Below are 19,015 nucleotides of genomic sequence, written 5' to 3'. Positions count from 1 at the left end.
ATCCCACATTATAGGTGCTACTGTAGTTAAAAAACGAATAGCATGATTACCCCTAAAATCAACACGGATTAATAATAGGAGACAGAAAAGAGTGTACAGTGATGCTTTCAAAGCTTTGTAAGATCAGCACTCTCAATCATAAGACATAATAAAGATTTAAAATGTGTAGGAAAATTAACTGAAAAAAATCCATATAATCAATGTGCACTTGAATGAAGTTGGTCTTTATTTAAAGTGATGGAGCTCAAGTTGTTTGACATGTTGGAAAAATGATCAGCGTTTCGTTGGGCATTTCGTCTCTGCACAATAAACGAAAAAATATTAAAAAACAAACATGATATTTTGGGAAGAATAAACATTTTTTCACTCCTTTTAAATGGCGTTATTGTGCAGTGTACAATGCTGGATGGTACATTACAGAAAGAAAAAAATATCCTGAGCATTAACATCTTTCACTTTTCAATTAAAATAAAAAATAATTATGTTTATGCTGTTCTGTTTTTTATTATTTAAAAATATACATTATTTGGTCAGTATTGTGCAGCCATTGCTATCCACTCATAATTAACCACGAGGTCATCAGTACAAAACAAACGTCCCGATAGCAAATCAAGAACACAGCCTCGGAAAAAAATTAAGAGACCAGTCTGGATTTTTCTCAAATCTCCATCTCTACATTACTTATTGAAAATGCTCTTAATGGCAATATTTTTATTGTGAATTTGGTAGAAATGTTGTCAGTAGTTTATAGTATAAAATCAAAATGTTCATTTCACTAAAACATATGTCTCTAAAGAGTAAAACAAGAGACACTGAACATTTGGAATGGTCTCTTCATTTTTTTCCGGAGCTGTATATTGCAAACAAACTGATTGGCTACACAGACACACTACAGTCACTTCTTTCCCCCACACAAGTTGCTACAAGGTTCTTAAGGCAGAGAATTCCATTATTGACGTGAACCGTTGACTTTTCATTATATATTATTACCCACAATTCCTTCTGGTGACTTCTACCCACAAACACACATCAGCCTACGCAGTTGTTTCACATTCACATATCACGACATCATCTGAAAAAAAATTAACAAGTAAAAAAAAAAAAAAGACAAAAGAAAGATAACAAGATGGCCGCCCTTGGCACAAACCTTTAGTGTCTCTTTGCGTCTGTGACAGTCTCTCAGGTTTGGGAATAAATATTATTTTATTTGTGTATCTCCTGCCAGACCAGTCCTTGTCTTTCAGTCGAACTGCCAGGTTTCTGAGTGTGTGTGTGTGTGTCTGTGTCTGTGTGTCTGTGTGTGTGTGTGTGTGTGTGTGTGTGTGTGTGTGTGTGTGTGAGTGAGAGAGTGTTAGGTTGCGTTCCGAATCGCATACTTTCTACTATATAGTATGTAGAAAAAAGATTTAGGATGTCCCGATTCTTGTGGCCAGATTTAGGATGGTTAGAAGTACCCGGATGTCCTACTTTATGCGGCCAAGATTGTTAGTGTTGAAAACTGCATACTATTTGGGCGATTCTGACCCACAATCCAGTGCGCACGTGAAGTGACGTCACATCGACGAAGCCTCCATATGAAAACAAACGGGGATACGACGGATATAAAAGCAAGAGGCAAGATCAAGGCGCAATGTTATGATGAAATAAGAGAGTAAAGTATGTCCCAATAGTATGCCTACTGCATCCTAACTAGATTATTTTTATCGTCGGATGTAGTATGTAGAATAGAAAAAAGAAAGAGTATGCGATTCGGAACGCAACCTTAGTGTTAGTGTGAGTGTGTGTTTCTGGTGTGTGTGTATTTCTGGTGTGTTTGTGTGTGTGTGTGTGTGTGTTGGACTCTTTCGGTGCTCCTCAGTTGTCATTGGCTGGGATGGAGGTTGAGTTTGGGGTTTCCAACGCTATGTCCGAGGGGTCGACCTCACTGTTCTCCACTGACAGATCCTTCATGGAGTCTGTGGTCTCCTGCACCGCTTCACTCTCCTCTGAAAACACACACACAGTCTAGTTGGACAGTGTGGCACTTTTATACTGAAATAATTTACAAATAAAGACATCACAGATTGAGGTTAGCCAGAAAAAGTTTCATGTTGGTTTAATAAACTCTATTTCATTCTGACAAAGGAGAAGTAAAAATAGAAATTGAGAACAATAGATGTATGTGGCTCATTCTCACCTAAACACACTATGATTTATTTTACAAAAAAGGTTATGCTTGGATTGTCCATTCATCCCAAAAACAATTCAAACTTCAATTTTGTTATGCAGCACCAGGATGCTATTCAGAGCAGTTTAAAACTAAGTGCAGCTGTTCAGAAAAAGCTTTTAAGTTGAAAGTGGACGGACAAATAGTGAAGAATGCTGATACTCATGTGCAGAAAAAAAGGCTCTTACATGTTTGTTTGTTTGTGTGTGTGTGTGTTGTAAAAAAAGACAAAACAGAAATAAATATATTGTGAAAAAGAAAAAGTATTTTCTATGGTTGTTTGGTAGCCTGGCATTCCCAGACCTGCTACTAGACCTGTCTGTTGGTCTGGACACTCTCCATTGAAGCTTTTTCAAGAAGACCAGAAATCTGGGCTCACGTTTCAATTGGTTCTATCTAATATGGGCGGGCCAGAGCCCTTTATATGGTACTCTGGGGCGGACGTGACCGGATGACGACAGTGACGTGCATGCGACGTCGAAGCCGTGATAGTAAACATCAAAGATGGCTGCGGATATGTTGTGTGAGTTTGAGACTGCTTTGGCCTCGACCCTTTACGATTTGGAAGACGGCACTCAAATCTTTCATTAGCAAGTAAGTGGAATGTTCTGTTTTGCCGACCGACAACGGCAAACGTTTAATTAAACAGTTTAACAGCTGTTCGCTAAACAAACGGGGCTTACGTCACCTTGTGCATCGCTCTGATTGGTTGTAGTGCTATCCAACTGCGTGCAGTGGCATTTGAAATGCACGAGTAGGAGCAGCCCCTTGAGTTGGAAATGACTATTGATCGTGGCCAGACCCTCTATCGTTCAAGATATCAGGGTCTGGATTTACAGGCTAGTTGTTTGGCCTTTTCATCCCAAAAAGTGGAAGGACAATTGGCGAGGAAAAGCTGATAATCATGTGCAGAAACAACACACACTGTCTCTTCTATGGTTGCAGTACCTTTGCTCTGCTGCAGCCTGAGCCTGGCTGACTCTTCCTCCTGCTTCTCCCTCTGGTCCTGAAGCTTCTTACAGACTTTCTTATGGCTGAACCAGTGGAGCTTCTGGCAGGCCTGGCCACAGTAGATCACCTGGGGACACAGAAACATATATATATTTATTTTATTTAACCATTTAACCGATTAAAAGCCACAAACCAAGGGAAGAAGAAATACTGCTTTACCGTGTTTGCACTTTATTACATGTCGTGGTTTGCATTTTATTTTTAGGGAAATTGCATTATTAAAATGAGGATGAAATAAAAAGGCAAAGAAATATATACCCAAATGAAACCCTTAATTAATAAAAAATACTAAAAATATATTTGAAAAAAAAAGATAATAAATAAATACATATTTTTATAAATATTCAAATAAAATAAAAATATATATTTTGCAATCTAAAGAACACAGAAGTTTTTGGACATGCAGAACACGTTTGCTGTCATTTCTAGACTCACCATTTTACATATGGAGCACCTCTTCTCTGCCCCCTTCTCTCCGCAGGCCGTACAGAACTCTGCGTCCATGAAGCCGACCTGCCCCGTGATGGCCTGGGTCAGCACAGACAGGGCGGTGGGGTCGTTACCCTGGTGTGAGGGGATAAAGAAAAAGGACAAGAGAATAGATTAGGCATCGCACAACAAAACACAATAGTTTATTTTTAGATGAATATTATAATGATTATCCATTAGGTGCATAAAACAATAACGGATATCTACAAACAACATTCAACCAACACTCATACCAATAAGACACTGGATTTTCATCTAAAAATAAACTATTATGACCCTGATGTGGTGGATTAAAGAAAAAGGGACAAAAATACCATATTAGGCATCGCAAAACAGAACATACACTTTCATATTTCGATACAACTCCAGTGTTAAGTATCTCAAAAATATGAAGTCACTAAACAGTGAAGTTGGGCGGTAGCCAATTTCTGCCAAATTTTACCCCAAAACACAGTATAACCATCGGATAATAGCTATTTCTACTTCATCTGTAGCCTGTTTGTTTTAGTTTCTCGCCTAATACATACATTACATTTTAACAAAATAACATTGAAGTAATCACAACTGAACAGCCCTTGGACTCATCACAGTGTAACTCAAAATACGACCTACACTCCAAACGAAAGAAACAAAACACAATTTTACCACACAACCCTACAGAATAGCCCATACATTCTGAACTGAGAATTTTAACTACATTTAAAAAAAAATATATATAAATTAGAAAATTTAAAATTTTATGGGCGACTCTGGCTCAGGTGGTAGAGTGGGTCGGCCGATGATCAAAGGGTTGGAGGTTCGATCCCCGCCCTGCCACCTGTGTCATAGTTGTTGTGTCCTTGGGCAAGACACTTCACCCACCTTGCCTCGTGTGAATGTCGATAGTTAGCCTGCTATTGGTGTGTGAATGGTAACGTGTAAATGGGAACAGGTCTCCCTTGCAAAAGAGTCTTCGGACTAAATGGGATATACCTGTATAAATAAAGGTTTAAAAAAAAAAAAAAAAAAAAAAAAAAAAAACTGTTGGATATGATCACGTGATCCAGACTCACGATCTCGACGGGAGCGATGCTGCGGACCAGCTGCTGCAGTAGCGTAGCGTCACAGTACGGGAACTTCCTGATACATTCTCTGATGAACTTCTCCTGATAGACGGGGAAACCATCGCTGTCCTGGCCCTTCAGCAAACTGCAGGGACAGGGGGGAAAGGAAAATTAAGACTTTAAGGATAAGGATATTAAAAACCGATAGAGCTCTAGTCATACTCCGACTCTTTGTTTTTTCTTGTCAATAAGACACTCAGATATTGATTATGATATTCTTTTACCTCACACAAAGAGAGGGATATTTACAATGCCCATCACAAAGTAAAATCAGGAATATTCATTGGAATTGTATTTCACTAAGACTTCACTAAGAGTGTTTTATGATCTCAGTGTCTAACCCTACATTTTCCCATGTGTGACATCACACATGGGAAAATGTAGGGTTAGGATTAACAGGACAGCTGGGCCAAGGGAAGACTGATGGAAGAAAAACCTCATTCATTATATTATATTATAATAGCGATTTTATAATGATAGAACGCCGGTTGCGTATTGTTGAAGCATTCCTTTAATCGACAGCCCTCACCTCTTGATGAGTGCGTCCAGCTTTTCGTCGCGGCCCTTTAAGAAGGAGGCGCACTTCCCCAGCACACAGCTGATGTAATGCATCTTCATGGCCAACACCTCGTTCATGTCCTGCTGCTTGATGCATTTCTCACAGATCAGCTCCATCACGCGACGGCATTTCTCCAAAGCCTCGGGTTCCGCTAGAAGAGGGTTCTCCTTCACCAGCATCACCATCTGGATAAAATACACATGAGGTACTTATTAAGTTCTATTTGTAAAAAAAGATGTATACTTTTTCAAAATAAAAACGTTCTTAGTGATGTGTTTTTTTTTTTTATATATATTATTTTTTGGCATGTTCAAGCTTCATTTAATAGTACAGAGTTGTAATGGGGAGACAGAGAGACAGAGAGAGAGGGGGGATGACATGAAATACACATGGGGTACAAGTTTCATATGTAATAAATGAATTATTTTTCTAAATAAAACGTTCTTAGTGATGTGTAGTTGTTGCATCGTCTTTGTCGTCATCCAATTCTGTTGTTCCTCCTGTTTATTTAACATGTCAACTATAACTAAACATGTATTTTACATGTATTATTTTATCACTTTAAGTATGGTGTCCAACAAATATAAATGCTCCGTTTGACCATTTTTGTGTTTGCAATTTAGAATCAAAAATTAAAAACCTTTGGTGAAATGAGCTAAAGCTTCAGCATACACTTTTTTTTTCAGTAATTTCTTTTATATATCTTTTTTTCTTTCCTTAGAAATCAAATGCCACTGTTATTCAGTTATTATTCCTGATGGAAAACTATTTACATTGACCAAAATAAATTACTACAACTACTATTACTTGTATAACGGCCTCTTCCAAACCCTCCCTCCCACTCCAGCGGTGGCCCTACCTTGACAGGGTTGAGGTTGGTGCTCATGATGACCTTATGGAGGGGTCCTGCCAGCTTGGCGGGCAGCTTGGGCTCCTTCTCCAGACCCTGGGCCTTGGTGTAGTAATCCAGACGAGTCCGCGAGAAGAAGTTATTGATCACCGTCACACAGTCATGTTGTCCTGGGGAGGGAAACGGAAGAGGAGGAGGGTTATTTTGTGTAACGATTTACAATGTGAAGTCTGGACATTAACAGAAATCTAATTTAACAACTCACAGACACAAATCAGCGGGGGTTACTATAGAATAATCTATCTACTTTAATGCTCTACTCATAAATACTTGCACTTTCATATAGAAACGAAAGTGAACAAACTAAAATTTTATTTTGCAAATGACACCGCAGCTTTTATGCATATATTCCAAAATCGCATGCCCTAAGAGAACAATGTTGTTGCCGAAAAAACTAATTAAACTTTTACATTTATTTTTGTTGGTTAAAGCAATATTGAGTCAAAACAAACACTAAGGATATACCTGAGCAAAAATGTATGTCCATTTAATTTGATTAAAAGTGAAAAAAAAACTTTACAATGTGGGTTTACCCTTTTAAAAAAAAAATCTAATTACACTAATTATGCACATAATCAATAGACCATGACATTGAATGCATCTAAATGGTAGTTTAATTCAGGAACTTAATGTTAAAATGTTCCAGACTAACATAAAAAAGTGTGTATGACGATGTAACACAGGTTAAGTAAACTGTCACATCCAGACTCACCAACGAAGGCAGCCATCTGAGCAGCGGTGCGACCCACAGAGTTCACCACGTCTGTTTCTGCTCCAGCATCCAGCATCATCCACGTGATGTCAGTCTTACCTGCAGACACACAGGAAGAGGGGTCAATACACACACACACACACACACATGCACAAGTGAACACACACACACATGCACAAGTGAACACACACACACACACACATGCACATGTAAACACACACACGTTTGTACGGCTATACTTGTGAGGACACCCATTGACATAATGCATTCCCTAGCCCCTTACCTTAACACCTACCATCAAAATTATATGCCTTATCCCAACCCTTACACTAACTCTTAACTAAACCTAATTTATACCTGAACCTTACAACATCGTGTTAACCCTCAAACAGTCCTTTAAAAGGCCTGTCCTGGAATTAGAAACGGCCAAAATGTCTTCACTCTTAAGGTACACACACACACACACACACACACTAACTAACTAACTAACTAACTAACTATTTACCTGACAGTCCAGCGAACATCAGTGCGGTGTATCCGTGCTCATGCTGGTTGCAGTTGACGTCAGCTCCGTGCTGCAGCAGTAACTTGCACATGTCGGCTTTCCCTTTGTAGGCAGCGTGCATCAGAGGGGTCATGCCGTACTGTGGACCACACAAGAAAGAGCTGTCAAGTATGGCAACTGTGCAATTGAAAATAAATATAATAGAACTTTAAATACCACACAACTAGGGTTAGTGGAATTTTATTGTGCATCCTGCGTTCGGGTAACACTACAGTGCATCCCCATTCCCTAGTATTCGCTGCCACATCTCAAATCTCACCAACAGACAAAAAATTTAAAAAATTTAAAAAAAGAAGATAGGCAAGAGTGTAATATGACATCATCAAGAAAGTTCTACAAAGTTCTAGAATGCAACGCTCCCTGGGTAACCCCAACCCTTTCGAATAATAACAGAAGTTACAGTGGCCTTCAAGGACAAGAACAATTCAAAATTTTAAACAATGCACCTGATGACATTCCAACTATGACACTTTCAAGATGGCGGCACTAGGCCTTGGTCCAAAATATGCAGAAATATGGACATATATGAGACCCTTTCTAAGGAAAAAAAAATAATAATAAAAAAAAAATGTCAGCTATTATGAACTAAATTAAATGTACTTATGGATATTATAATTACTTTCTACAAAATCTGCTAGGAAATAAAACCCAAAATTCTACACACTGCAGGTTTAAAGAACTACCACAGTAGGCCACATCAAATCTCCAAAAGTCCTCAATATTGTTGTTTAATTGAGAGAATTGAGTGTTCTCATTACTGGATAAGAAGCTGTTTTTAATAGCAGGTATATTTTGTACAAAGTGACCTTAGTTAGAAGCCTCCTAGGGCAAGGCAAGGCAAGGCAAGCTTATTTCTATAGCACAATCCAGACACAAGGCCATTCAAAGAAGTGCTTTACAAGAGGCAAGATTAAAATACATCAAGTATAGACTACACATTAGAAAGGCGAATGAGAAATAAAACATTCAATAAAAGAAATAAAACATTTTAATAAAATAAATTACAGGTTAAAAGGGAAACAGAAAAGGGCGAGACTGAAGACGGTGGTTTTGCCGGATGGGAGGTGAGATTTTATTATTATTTTTTTTTACATGGGCAGTTTAACCCATTGATGACGGCTGCTGCGCGATGCCACATTGGCTCTCCTGCCTGATGCTGCATCGCGCAGCATTATTACTTTATCTAATTTTCATGGCATTCCCAGCATAGAATGCACTGTCATTGGTTCAAATACACATGAGGTGGGTTTTGTTGATTTTTATAAGACCACGTGACCACCCAAAAGTTGTGTGGTTTGCCGAAAATCACTTCAAATCAAAAAAATAAAAAATAAAAAAATAAAACAAAATAATAAAAAAAATACGCCGGCTATGTCGGCGACAGAACAGTTAGTGGCGTTTGGTGCGCAGAATCAAGGTCTATTATAGACTACTGACGAAAATCACACAACACATTGCATCTATTTATTAACAATATTTAATAATTTTCTAATTCATCTAATTTTGACGATTTTTAGAAATATTTGTTGGTTTGTAAGCGCTAAGGGAGCATGTTTAAATAAAACCTGTGAACCTTAACTTTTAAATGTATTTTATTTCATGTTTCTATGTGCTACACAGGCTTAGATATTAAGGTTTTGGTAGACTTGACAATTCGTACTATTTTTTCAGAAAACCCTCAGGCATTAAAGGCACTACGAGTAAGATGGCACGTTGGCCACAAGCGGTAGTATTTTTACGACGCCCGCTGTCGCAAATGCTCGTGCCAGGCGCGTGAGCGTGGACTGAGAAGGGCGCAATATAGTGCATGTTCGTGTGTTGAAAGTGTGAGGACTCTTTTCGGCTCCGTGAGAGTGGTTTTGACACTGCATCAACTAATGCCAGTCAGTACACACACCTGCTTGCAATGAGTTGATTCAGCAGCGTCACCTAACTACTCTCTCTCTCACGGAGCTGTGTCCTCACAGAAAGCGAATGAATGAGAGACGGCAGTTAGTAGACTATGGATCACGATGAGGTAATGTGTTTGTGTTGTTGATGTAAATAATGACTATTTCAGATAATGGTTATCTGATGATGGTGAAGCAAAGCAAACTTTGTGTTAGTACCAACCGCTCATTCATTTAGCAGTCTAGTTTCGCTCTCGTGAAATTGTATACACGTTGCTTGGCAACGTCCTCCCGCCCGCCTATCACTCACTCTCCCTTTTCGCTTTTCTTCATTGCATTCTCTTTTTTTTCTTTGATGGTTCAGCCCCGTTATCAGTCATTTATGACGACAAATAACTGTCTCAAACAAGGCTCCCGCTCCCCTTCCCTCACCTGGAGGGATAGGCTTCTCAAATCGCGTTGCAGCGCCACACTGAAATCTGCAACCAATACGGATATGTGACCATAGAGCCTGCACGAGCGAACCGAAAATCGGACTGGGTGTGCGACCAGACCAAAAGCAGTAATAAAAACTATATAAAAACGTCTTTCTTTGCACTGATGGTCTCGTTTGCTGTTAAAGGTAATTTATGATTATCAGAGGAAACATGAGGCTGTTTAAAAGATATTTAAATGTTACTCGTATCCGCTTCAAGGACATGCATCCTAGATTGCCATAGTCATCAATGGGTTAAATTCTCAAGAGCAAAAAACCCACAAAGTTTCATAACAGCTACTCAACACAACTTCTGTTTTCAAACACCTGAGTTTGACAGGAGACACAAAGAGAGTGACGGACAGAAAAGAGAAAGTCGGACATGAAGGAGGTCCTAGAAAGCTCTTCAGTTTGGTGACTAGCGACTCCTCTTATCCCACGCACATGATGTCGGGGAAACAAAGGAAGAGCAACGCTGACATCTGAAAACTTATGCAACTTTCTTTTAAACATGTTTGAATGACAGATAACAGAACTGAAAACTAATAAACTATAGACCTTAAATGCATAGAAAACATACAGCTAACTTTGTGCCTCTAATGTGTTGATATATATATTTTTTTTTTACAAGCTCACACATGAATCCCATTTCTTAGCATTTATTACACTGTTACATTGCGTGATGTTCATATTTTTACATACATTTTTTATGGATTATGCACTATATTGATGTTCATTTCTATTCATTGGCTTTTCTAATGTGTATTATGTATTTTAATCTTGCCCCTGTAAAGCACTTTGAATGGCCTTGTGTCTGAATTGTGCTATAGAAATAAACTTGCCTTGCCTTGCCTGACTACAAATGTAACATACTTCCTCTGTCTTAAAGTTCTATTCTAGAAGGCGAGAACTGTGAAGTGAAGTGATTTACCCGATTTCTCCGCAAAAATCAAAACGTTTTTTTTTCTAATTCTGAAACTAATAAGTGAGATTGGCTGTGCACAAAACAACACGTTTTTAACTGTTACCTCATCCAAACAGTTGACGCGGACATCTTTACAGCCCAGCAGCCTCGATGCCTCCTGAACATTTCCTGTGGGAGAGAGAGAAAATAAAAATTATTGGAGTAAGAATTTAAAAGGTGCAGTGTGTAATATGACATCATCAAGTAGTTCTAGAAAGTTCTAGAATGCAACGCTCCCTGGGTAACCCCAACCCTTTCGAATAATAACAGAAGCTACAGTGGCCTTCAAGGACAAGAACAATTCTAAATTTTAAACGATGCACCTGATGACATTCCAACTATGACACTTCCAAACTGGCGGCACTAGGCCTTGGTCCAAAATATGGAGAAATATGGACATATATGAGACCCTTTCTAAGGGAAAAAATAATAATTCTGAAAAAAAAATTCATGTATTATGCTAAATTAAATGTACTTTTGGATATTATAATTATTTTCTACAAAATCTGCTAGGAAATAAAACCCAAAATTCTACACACTGCAGGTTTAACAACACACTTTACTAGCAGTTTATGAAGCTCTAAATAGAAATATCAACCGCCCTTTATAGAGCCTACTGTTCTCCACTTTTTGCAACCCATGTGAAAAAGCATCATGATGTCGCCTTGTCCGATTTTTCTCAAATTCCCAAGATGGACGAGTGCCAGACAGTCGTACGCTTGTGACAAGTAATGTTCCCACTTCCCACCTTTGAGCCCGTCTTGACCAATTTCGAATATGTTGATTAGTTTTTATATCATAATGCCTTTAAACAGACACTTCTCTTGTGTTTGGAAACATTGCAACAGTTGTCTTTATGTGTGTTCTTTAATAGTATAGTGCTGATATGGACCTGTGTCAGTGTGATAGATAGATAGATAGATAGATAGATAGATAGATAGATAGATAGATAGATAGATAGATAGATAGATAGATAGATAGATAGATATTTAACACAAACAAAGACAGCTAAATACCATGCAGAATTAGCTCTCAGCTAGCCTTACAAAGCCTTACAAAACCCAGCCAGCGAGCAACACTCACATGTAAGTCCACTGCTAGAGTTTAACAAGACAGCAACAGAGTAACAAAAGTGCTACGCTGATGGTCACATCTTATGTAATATAAAGTATTACATACAATCTTCCAGACACAATGTTACAAATGTTATCCTACAGGTTGACTTCAATTGAGTAACACCTAAACCACAGCTAAAAACTCTCAGCTAACATGAGCTATTACAAAGCCTAGTGATTAAAACTAACATTTAAATTCACTGATAGTTTTACAAGGCACCAAACATGTTATGCTGGTTATATTTTATAATATAAAGTATCACAATACAATCTTCTAGGATCTGACCCGGGGGTGTGTAGTTTCTAGAAGGATTAGCATTAGCTGAAGAGGCTTACCTGCTGTGATAACCTCAAACAATTCCTTCTCGCTTGAAGACAAGTCTCCCTTCTTTGGCGCAGACATCTTGGCTACTGGTAGTGTGAGATTAGACTATAAGGAAGCAGATAAAACACGAGATTTAAAGATTAAATGCGTGTGTTTCGCGTGGCTCTGTCAGTCTGCTGGCTGATGCTCGGGCATGAAAGGCTAGCTCAGCTCGACATGGAATGTACCATTGTGTGGTATTACCAGGGGGGTGATAGTTACAAAACAAACATACTAAATACTAAAACATGGAGATAGTCGGCTCTAAAACATTTTTCTTGTCGCTTTAATTTTGTATATATTGATGAATATATGCAGGATATATTACAATAAGATTAATTACGTACAAATAAGGTTGCATAATTAAAACGGATATAACCCCCCTTTTCTGTCAGTGAAATAACCCGTTCCGCGGAAGTCTATAAAGTTCATGCAGAATTTGAAGTGAACCACATGTTGGTGTGTAGATAGATAGATGGATAGATGGATAGATAGATTAGATAGATAGATAGATAGATAGATAGATAGATAGATAGATAGATAGATAGCTAGATGGATAGATGGATAGATGGATAGATAGATAGATAGATAGATAGATAGATAGATAGACAGACAGACAGACAGACAGACAGATAACATTTTGTAGAATACTTTGTCCCCTTTTCAATTTTAATTTACTTTCTAGTTTATATTTACAGTAGCCTATATATTATACCTTATCTCTAAATTTAGAATTGTATTTGCGCTGATGTATTTGCACTATTATTTTGTTTATTCAGATCTAAAGTGTCTCTCTTCTCTTGTCATTGCCAACGACTGCTGATCTATGTACTGATTCATATACTTTCTATGATGTAAACCTGGAATTTTGGCCACAATTGGAAGAAGTAAGGAGAGCAGATCCTTTTTAGGTTCTACAATGTAACAAGAAAAGTAAATTATTCTTCGGTGTAAAAAATTAAATAATTTAAGTATTACGAGCAACGTGAAATAAAAGTAACACATTTCTTACATATTACACAATATGCAGAAAATATGCTCATCTGTTGTTGCACTCCAGTCCAGCAGGTGGCAGTGGCGCTCGTTTTCTTGCTTTGATTAGTTCATGTCTTTTTAAATGCCACACAGAAGAAAGCAGAGAATACTATCTGCACTTTTCATTCCAGAAGGGATTCAGTTAAATGGTGTAGATTAAGGCTGGGGCATTGTGGGCTGAATCACTTTTTGTTTATTGTTGGAAAACATGTGTCTGGGTTGTGTGAGTGTGGGACACCTGAAACAGTAAAGCATGTGTTTCTTGAGTGCAGAAAATATCGAGCAGAAAAACATTTATTATTTGATAGACTGTTAGGACTTGGAGTTGAGGTTTTTTCTATTTTTTCTTTATTTGGACACAGTGAGAACCATCAACTGAAGTCAAAAGCTACAGTTCCTGCACAACACAGGGCTGTATGTAAAAATGTAGGACAACGTCTGACCTGTGGAGGGCAGTAATACGCTGAACAGCGTCTAAATTGCCGGAATTCTAGAAGAAGAAGAAGAAGAAGAAGAAGAAGAAGAAGAAGAAGAAGCAGCAGAGAATACTTCCTGTTATAAACCTTTCTTTATAGGTCCATGTTATAAACGCAAGTAAACTGAAACTGGAGTATAGTACACTTGTTGTAAGTGTTTTGGCAAATGTGATACAGTTATTGTTACGCATTTATTTTCAATTATCGTATTATTACATTGCATAGTAGCATCGTATGTGTGTTTGGGAGAAAAAGAAACAGGCAGACACATAGAGCCTGTTTTTGCTTCCTGGAGGCACAAGCTTGATCATCTGTGAGTAAATGCCACGTTATAAAATAGTGTCCAACAACAATAACTAGATAAGTTATAATATGCTTGTAATAAGAGGTATACCACACTGTGAAAATACAGTGCAAGGGTCAAAGTGGTCGCATCTGCTAAATGTACTTAATTAAAGATGCTGATGTTCCTGTCAGTGTTTTCCTATCTAGTCTCGCAAAGCCAGACCAAACTACAGCAAGTAGTATGGTCTGGAAGCACTCCGTTTAGAGCCGTCTATTCGGGGGGAAACTGGGCTGGCCTGTTTTTATTTCTTTAAACCAATCACAATCATCTACGGCGGGGCTAACCCCGGGAAGCAGCCAATGGAGGCGTAGCGTTTTTTGCCGACGCCAGCGCTTAATAGACGCTGGCGCAAGTGGTCAAGCCAGACTAATTGTATCTGATGTTTGTGGATTGATATTACCGTTATGTTACATTTTCATTTGCAGGGGGCTGATTTTAACTCATTTATATAGGGCTTACTGTTGGGTAGTTTAATTTACAGCAATTTTCTTTTATCAAGAAAGTGTCTGCTTTCGATGATTCAATGGAAATATTAGTTTATTAAAAAGTTAAACATTTAATATTTTTTTTAAATTCCAACATATGTACTTGGATGTGAGATGAAATTAATACTAAAGTAAATGGATAGGCCTAGTTATATTCATCTGGCTAAAGCATACACTCTTATTTCCTATCAGCTGTCAGACAACTATTTTTCATTTAACTTTTATTTATACTCGAGAGACCAATTGAGGGGTGACCCTCATTTACAATGACGTCGAGTTCAAAACAAATTCAAAGGAAAAACAACAATACATAAACAATATTCAATGCAAAAACATCAAATACACAACAAGTGAAGAGAAAAAAACAATTGAAACATTTACACAGTGGTGAAGAGTGGCAGCAATTAAAATTAAATGGGTGAAAGTACAATATAGCCTAATTAAAACAGTTACAGGTAGAGTTTGGCAGATTTAAGATAGTTTGTTTAAATTGGTTAAAGGATATGAAGTTATTTAGTTTAATTTGTTGCTGTAAGTTGTTCCAGGAGTCGGGGGCACTGAAGCTAAAAGCTGTCTTTCCCAGCTCAGACCGGGCTTGTGGGACATAAAGCATAAGCATGTCAGTGGAGCGGGTCTGATAAAGCCCATCTGAAATTTGCAGCATTTCTGTTAAATAACGAGGAAGCTTCCCGGTCAAGGCTTTGTAAATAAAAATTAAAATGTGCCTATAGTTGAGAAAAAAGTACAATATTCCCCCATAACATTTGGTGGAGTAAATATAAAATGGAAATACTCAAGTAAAGTAGCCTGGAAATCCAGACCCTGATATCTTGAACGATAGAGGGTCTGGCGACGATCATTAGTAATTTCCAACTCAAGGGGCGGCTCCTACTCGTGCATTTCAAATGCCACTGCACGCAGTTGGATAGCACTACAACCAATCAGAGCGATGCACAAGGCGACGTAAGCCCCTTTCGTTTAGCGAACAGCTGTTAAACTGTTAAATTAAACGTTTGCCGTTGTCGGTCGGCAAAACAGAACATTCCACTTACTTGCTAATGAAAGATTTGAGTGCCGTCTTCCAAATCGTTAAGGGTCGAGGCCAAAGCAGTCTCAAACTCACACAACATATCCGCAGCCATCTCTGATGTTTACTATCACGGCTTCGACGTCGCATGCACGTCACTGTCGTCATCCGGTTACGTCCTCCCCAGAGTACCATCTAAGGGGCTCTGGCGCGCCCGCCAGATTTCTGGCTTTCTTGATAAGCTTCAACGGAGCGTGTCCAGACCAACACACGCAGCAAATTTAATTTGCCAGCGCCTAGTGGCAGGTCTGGGAATGCCAGGCTACAAGTAAAGTACAATTAGCTTGAATTTGTAATTATTTTTTTTTTTTTTTAAGTTTTTGAGTAAATGTACATAGTTCAATTCTACTGGCTAAATCTGAGGTCTTTCCTATTGTTCAGCCCTGACTGGAGAGATGAAACAGGAGTACCAGGATCTGATCTTGAAGGCGTGTGGAGCTCTCTCTCTGCGTGTGGGAGAGAACATCCAGACCTTGTGGAGCGGCTACGGGCAGATTGTGAGGCTGCACCTGACAGGCTGCGACCGGACGACTGTGGTGGTCAAACATGTCAAGTTCCCAACGGGGGCCGAGCACACGGACCGCTCACACACACGCAAAGTCAAGTCGTACCAGGTAGAACACTTTATTATTATTATTATTATTATTATTATTATTATTATTATTATTATTATTATTATTATTATTATTATTATTATTATTCAGTTGATCACCAAATTTGGAGTCCATAGTTTTTCAATGATTTAAAAAAATAATGTTGCCTAAAAAAATAGTTTAGATGTTTTAGATACATTTTGAGTTTAACATTTTTTTTTGATGAGTGATTTGTCAAAATATTTTTGTACCAAAGTCAAGTCATACGAGGTGGATCACTTCATTCTTTAGTTTACCAAATCACCAACTTCGGAGAACCATAGTTTGCCACAAATAAAAGTAATTTTTTATCTATTTTATTTGTAACCTAAAATAGTGGTGTGTCCAATCTGTAGCCTAATTCAATAGAAAACAAATCTCCACAAAATGTAAAGTATGTTTTAGATACAGTACATTAAAACATTTTGAAAGAATATTTTGATGAGTGATTTTTCGAGATATTTTTTTATACTAGGTGGAGACGCACTGGTACCAGAACTATTCCACCAATCAGAACTGTCGGATTCCGGAATGCCTGGCCGCCTGTTCCCATGGAGACGAGATGCTGATCGTGCTGGAGGATCTGGATGCAGCTGGTTTTGATCAGAGAAGGTACAACTGATGAATATCCCTGCGTTCCAATCCCCATACTTCCCTACTATTTAGTATGCCAGAAAAAGATTTAGTATGTCTGAATATATGCAAGTCAATTGTAGTATGCTGAACAAACATAAATGCCCCACTAACTCCAATAGCATTTCGGAGTATTCGTCTTTATTCTTGACATTTCTTGACATAATGAAAAAAAAATCTTCCTTATCTGATTTTTTTTTCGCTCCTGTGGGGCTAAAACTCTTCTGTACTTTATTATGTAGTGTAGTAAAAAGATGTGTTGAAGTATGTGATTTGGAACGCAGGGTATGTTTTTATGAAAACACTGGGTATGTGGCTATGAAACACATGATGGACACTTCCAGATGGAGACCCATTTCGACCCATTCAGATAATCAGATTGAGACATATAGGCTATTTTTTATGATTTTCTAACATTTTAGTCATTATCTTATGTGTTTTAATTATATTTTCCAAACATTTTAGTCTCTTGCATAAAAACTAAGCAGTTTAACATTATGCACATTTGTACACTTCAAATCCAATTTGCCGGAGTCTAAAACCAAAATAAAAACGTTACAAGGTATAAACTAAAAGCATTCAGCCCTACATGCCTATACAGCAGCCGTATTTCAATCTGGATAAATAAGGCTAAACATTTTGTTTTCCTCTGTAGGACCAGTGTGAAGGAGAGAGAAATCAAGGCTTGCCTCAGCTGGCTTGCCCACTTCCACGCTCTCTTCCTGGGTGTTTCCCCGGACGGCTTGTGGCCTGTCGGGACCTACTGGCACCTTGACACGCGGCCGGACGAGTTGGAGGCAATGGACCATCCCGAGCTCAAATCAGCGGCCGCAGACATCGACAAAATCCTCAACGACTGTCGATTTAAGACCATCGTTCACGGCGACGCAAAATTAGCTAACTTCTGTTTTTCGCAGAGTGGAAAGGACGTCTCGGCGGTGGACTTCCAGTATGTAGGTGGTGGCTGTGGGATGAAAGACGTGGTGTATTTTTTGGGTAGCTGTATGGAGGAGAGGGAGTGTGACAAGAGGGTGCCAGATTTGTTGGACTATTATTTCGCAGAGTTGAAAATGTCGGTGAAGATGAAGAAAGAGGTGGATTTTGCTGCCCTAGAGAAAGAGTGGAGGGAGATGTTTGCGTTCGCCTGGACAGATTTTCATCGGTTTCTCCTCGGATGGATGCCCGGACACTGGAAGATCAACAGATACAGCAAACGGTTGACAAACGAGGTTCTGCAAAAACTAAAATTGAAACCAGAACCAAAGAAATAAATCTGAGAACTGAAAATTATGATGGAAAATTAGGCTACCAGTTTGTAATTTTGCACACACACACACACACACACACGCACGCACGCACGCACGCACGCACGCACACACACACACACACACACACACACACACACACACACTCACTCTCTCTCAAGTGCTTTGTTGACATGTGTGGAGTGGAGTGAAGAATGCTAATCAATTCTGCATAATTAAAGATTTTTTTGAAAATTGCTCAGTCTTTTCTTTCCCTGTAGTAGACGTTCTACATGTTTTACAAACTTTATAAACTTTTTTGAATTTGCCCGTACTAACTCACCCATTGTGGTTGGATGATTGGAGTGTAGAGCCACCAAAATGAATGTTACCCACACTTATTGTTCCCCTCTGTAAAACATAAGGACAGCAGCAGACAGAGTATTTTGATCGAAACACAATTCAGGTCAATTGTCCAATCCCTGTTTATTAGTCTTTTAGTGCTAACATGCTTAATCAATTGACTTGTGATATAACAACCACATTGGTTCAACACCTGTCCTCAACTCAGTTCCAGTGAACTACGAAATAATTCAGTCAGCGGTCTCCATGTGTCTCCTAGCAACCATATCGCTTAAAAATATTTACTAAATAAATAATTAACATCGTGGATTTAAGTAGGAATTAATTGTAGTGTTATTATTATGTTTAAAAA

The 19,015-nt window shown here is 38.5% G+C and overlaps 2 protein-coding genes across 3 annotated transcripts; one reads left to right on the top strand and one right to left on the bottom strand.

Annotated features, from left to right (window-relative positions):
- Window positions 1-217: 217 nt before the first annotated feature.
- Window positions 218-12,511, bottom strand: ankmy2a (ankyrin repeat and MYND domain containing 2a). The gene is made up of 10 exons (XM_080038889.1): window positions 12,335-12,511; window positions 10,948-11,012; window positions 7,496-7,634; window positions 6,991-7,089; window positions 6,228-6,388; window positions 5,339-5,553; window positions 4,759-4,894; window positions 3,653-3,781; window positions 3,155-3,284; window positions 218-1,985 (listed from the first exon to the last, which is right to left on the bottom strand). Exons 1-10 carry the CDS (start codon window positions 12,399-12,401, stop codon window positions 1,855-1,857), a joined length of 1,272 nt encoding a protein of 423 aa, XP_079895015.1. The 5' UTR covers window positions 12,402-12,511; the 3' UTR covers window positions 218-1,854.
- Window positions 12,512-13,883: 1,372 nt separating this feature from the next.
- On the top strand, window positions 13,884-18,557 carry pkdc (protein kinase-like domain containing). 2 transcript variants are annotated; one of them, XM_080039214.1, is made up of 4 exons: window positions 13,884-14,023; window positions 16,173-16,405; window positions 16,899-17,035; window positions 17,712-18,557. In XM_080039214.1, the coding sequence occupies exons 2-4, from the start codon at window positions 16,187-16,189 to the stop codon at window positions 18,325-18,327; spliced, it is 972 nt and encodes a 323-aa protein (XP_079895340.1). In that variant the 5' UTR covers window positions 13,884-14,023; window positions 16,173-16,186; the 3' UTR covers window positions 18,328-18,557. The 2 variants fall into 2 exon arrangements, with proteins under 2 accessions (XP_079895340.1, XP_079895341.1); XM_080039215.1 differs by having other exon boundaries at window positions 13,984-14,186.
- The last annotated feature ends 458 nt before the right edge of the window (window positions 18,558-19,015 follow it).

Source organism: Ammodytes marinus (assembly GCF_949987685.1).
Source record: "Ammodytes marinus genome assembly, chromosome: 13".
Classification (NCBI taxonomy): Eukaryota; Metazoa; Chordata; class Actinopteri; order Uranoscopiformes; family Ammodytidae; genus Ammodytes; species Ammodytes marinus.
Note: the sequence above shows the minus strand (reverse complement) of the source record. Positions and strands in the feature narration are given on the sequence as shown.

Coding starts and splice junctions, on each gene's coding strand:
- pkdc (XM_080039214.1), top strand. CDS start 16,187: ATGAAACAGGAGTACCAGGATCTGATCTTGAAGGCGTGTGGAGCTCTC. Junction 16,406..16,898: donor GCAAAGTCAAGTCGTACCAG/GTAGAACACTTT, acceptor TTTTTATACTAG/GTGGAGACGCACTGGTACCA. Junction 17,036..17,711: donor GCTGGTTTTGATCAGAGAAG/GTACAACTGATG, acceptor TTTCCTCTGTAG/GACCAGTGTGAAGGAGAGAG.
- ankmy2a (XM_080038889.1), bottom strand. CDS start 12,401: ATGTCTGCGCCAAAGAAGGGAGACTTGTCTTCAAGCGAGAAGGAATTG. Junction 11,013..12,334: donor GTTTGAGGTTATCACAGCAG/GTAAGCCTCTTC, acceptor TCTCTCCCACAG/GAAATGTTCAGGAGGCATCG. Junction 7,635..10,947: donor GCGTCAACTGTTTGGATGAG/GTAACAGTTAAA, acceptor TGTGGTCCACAG/TACGGCATGACCCCTCTGAT.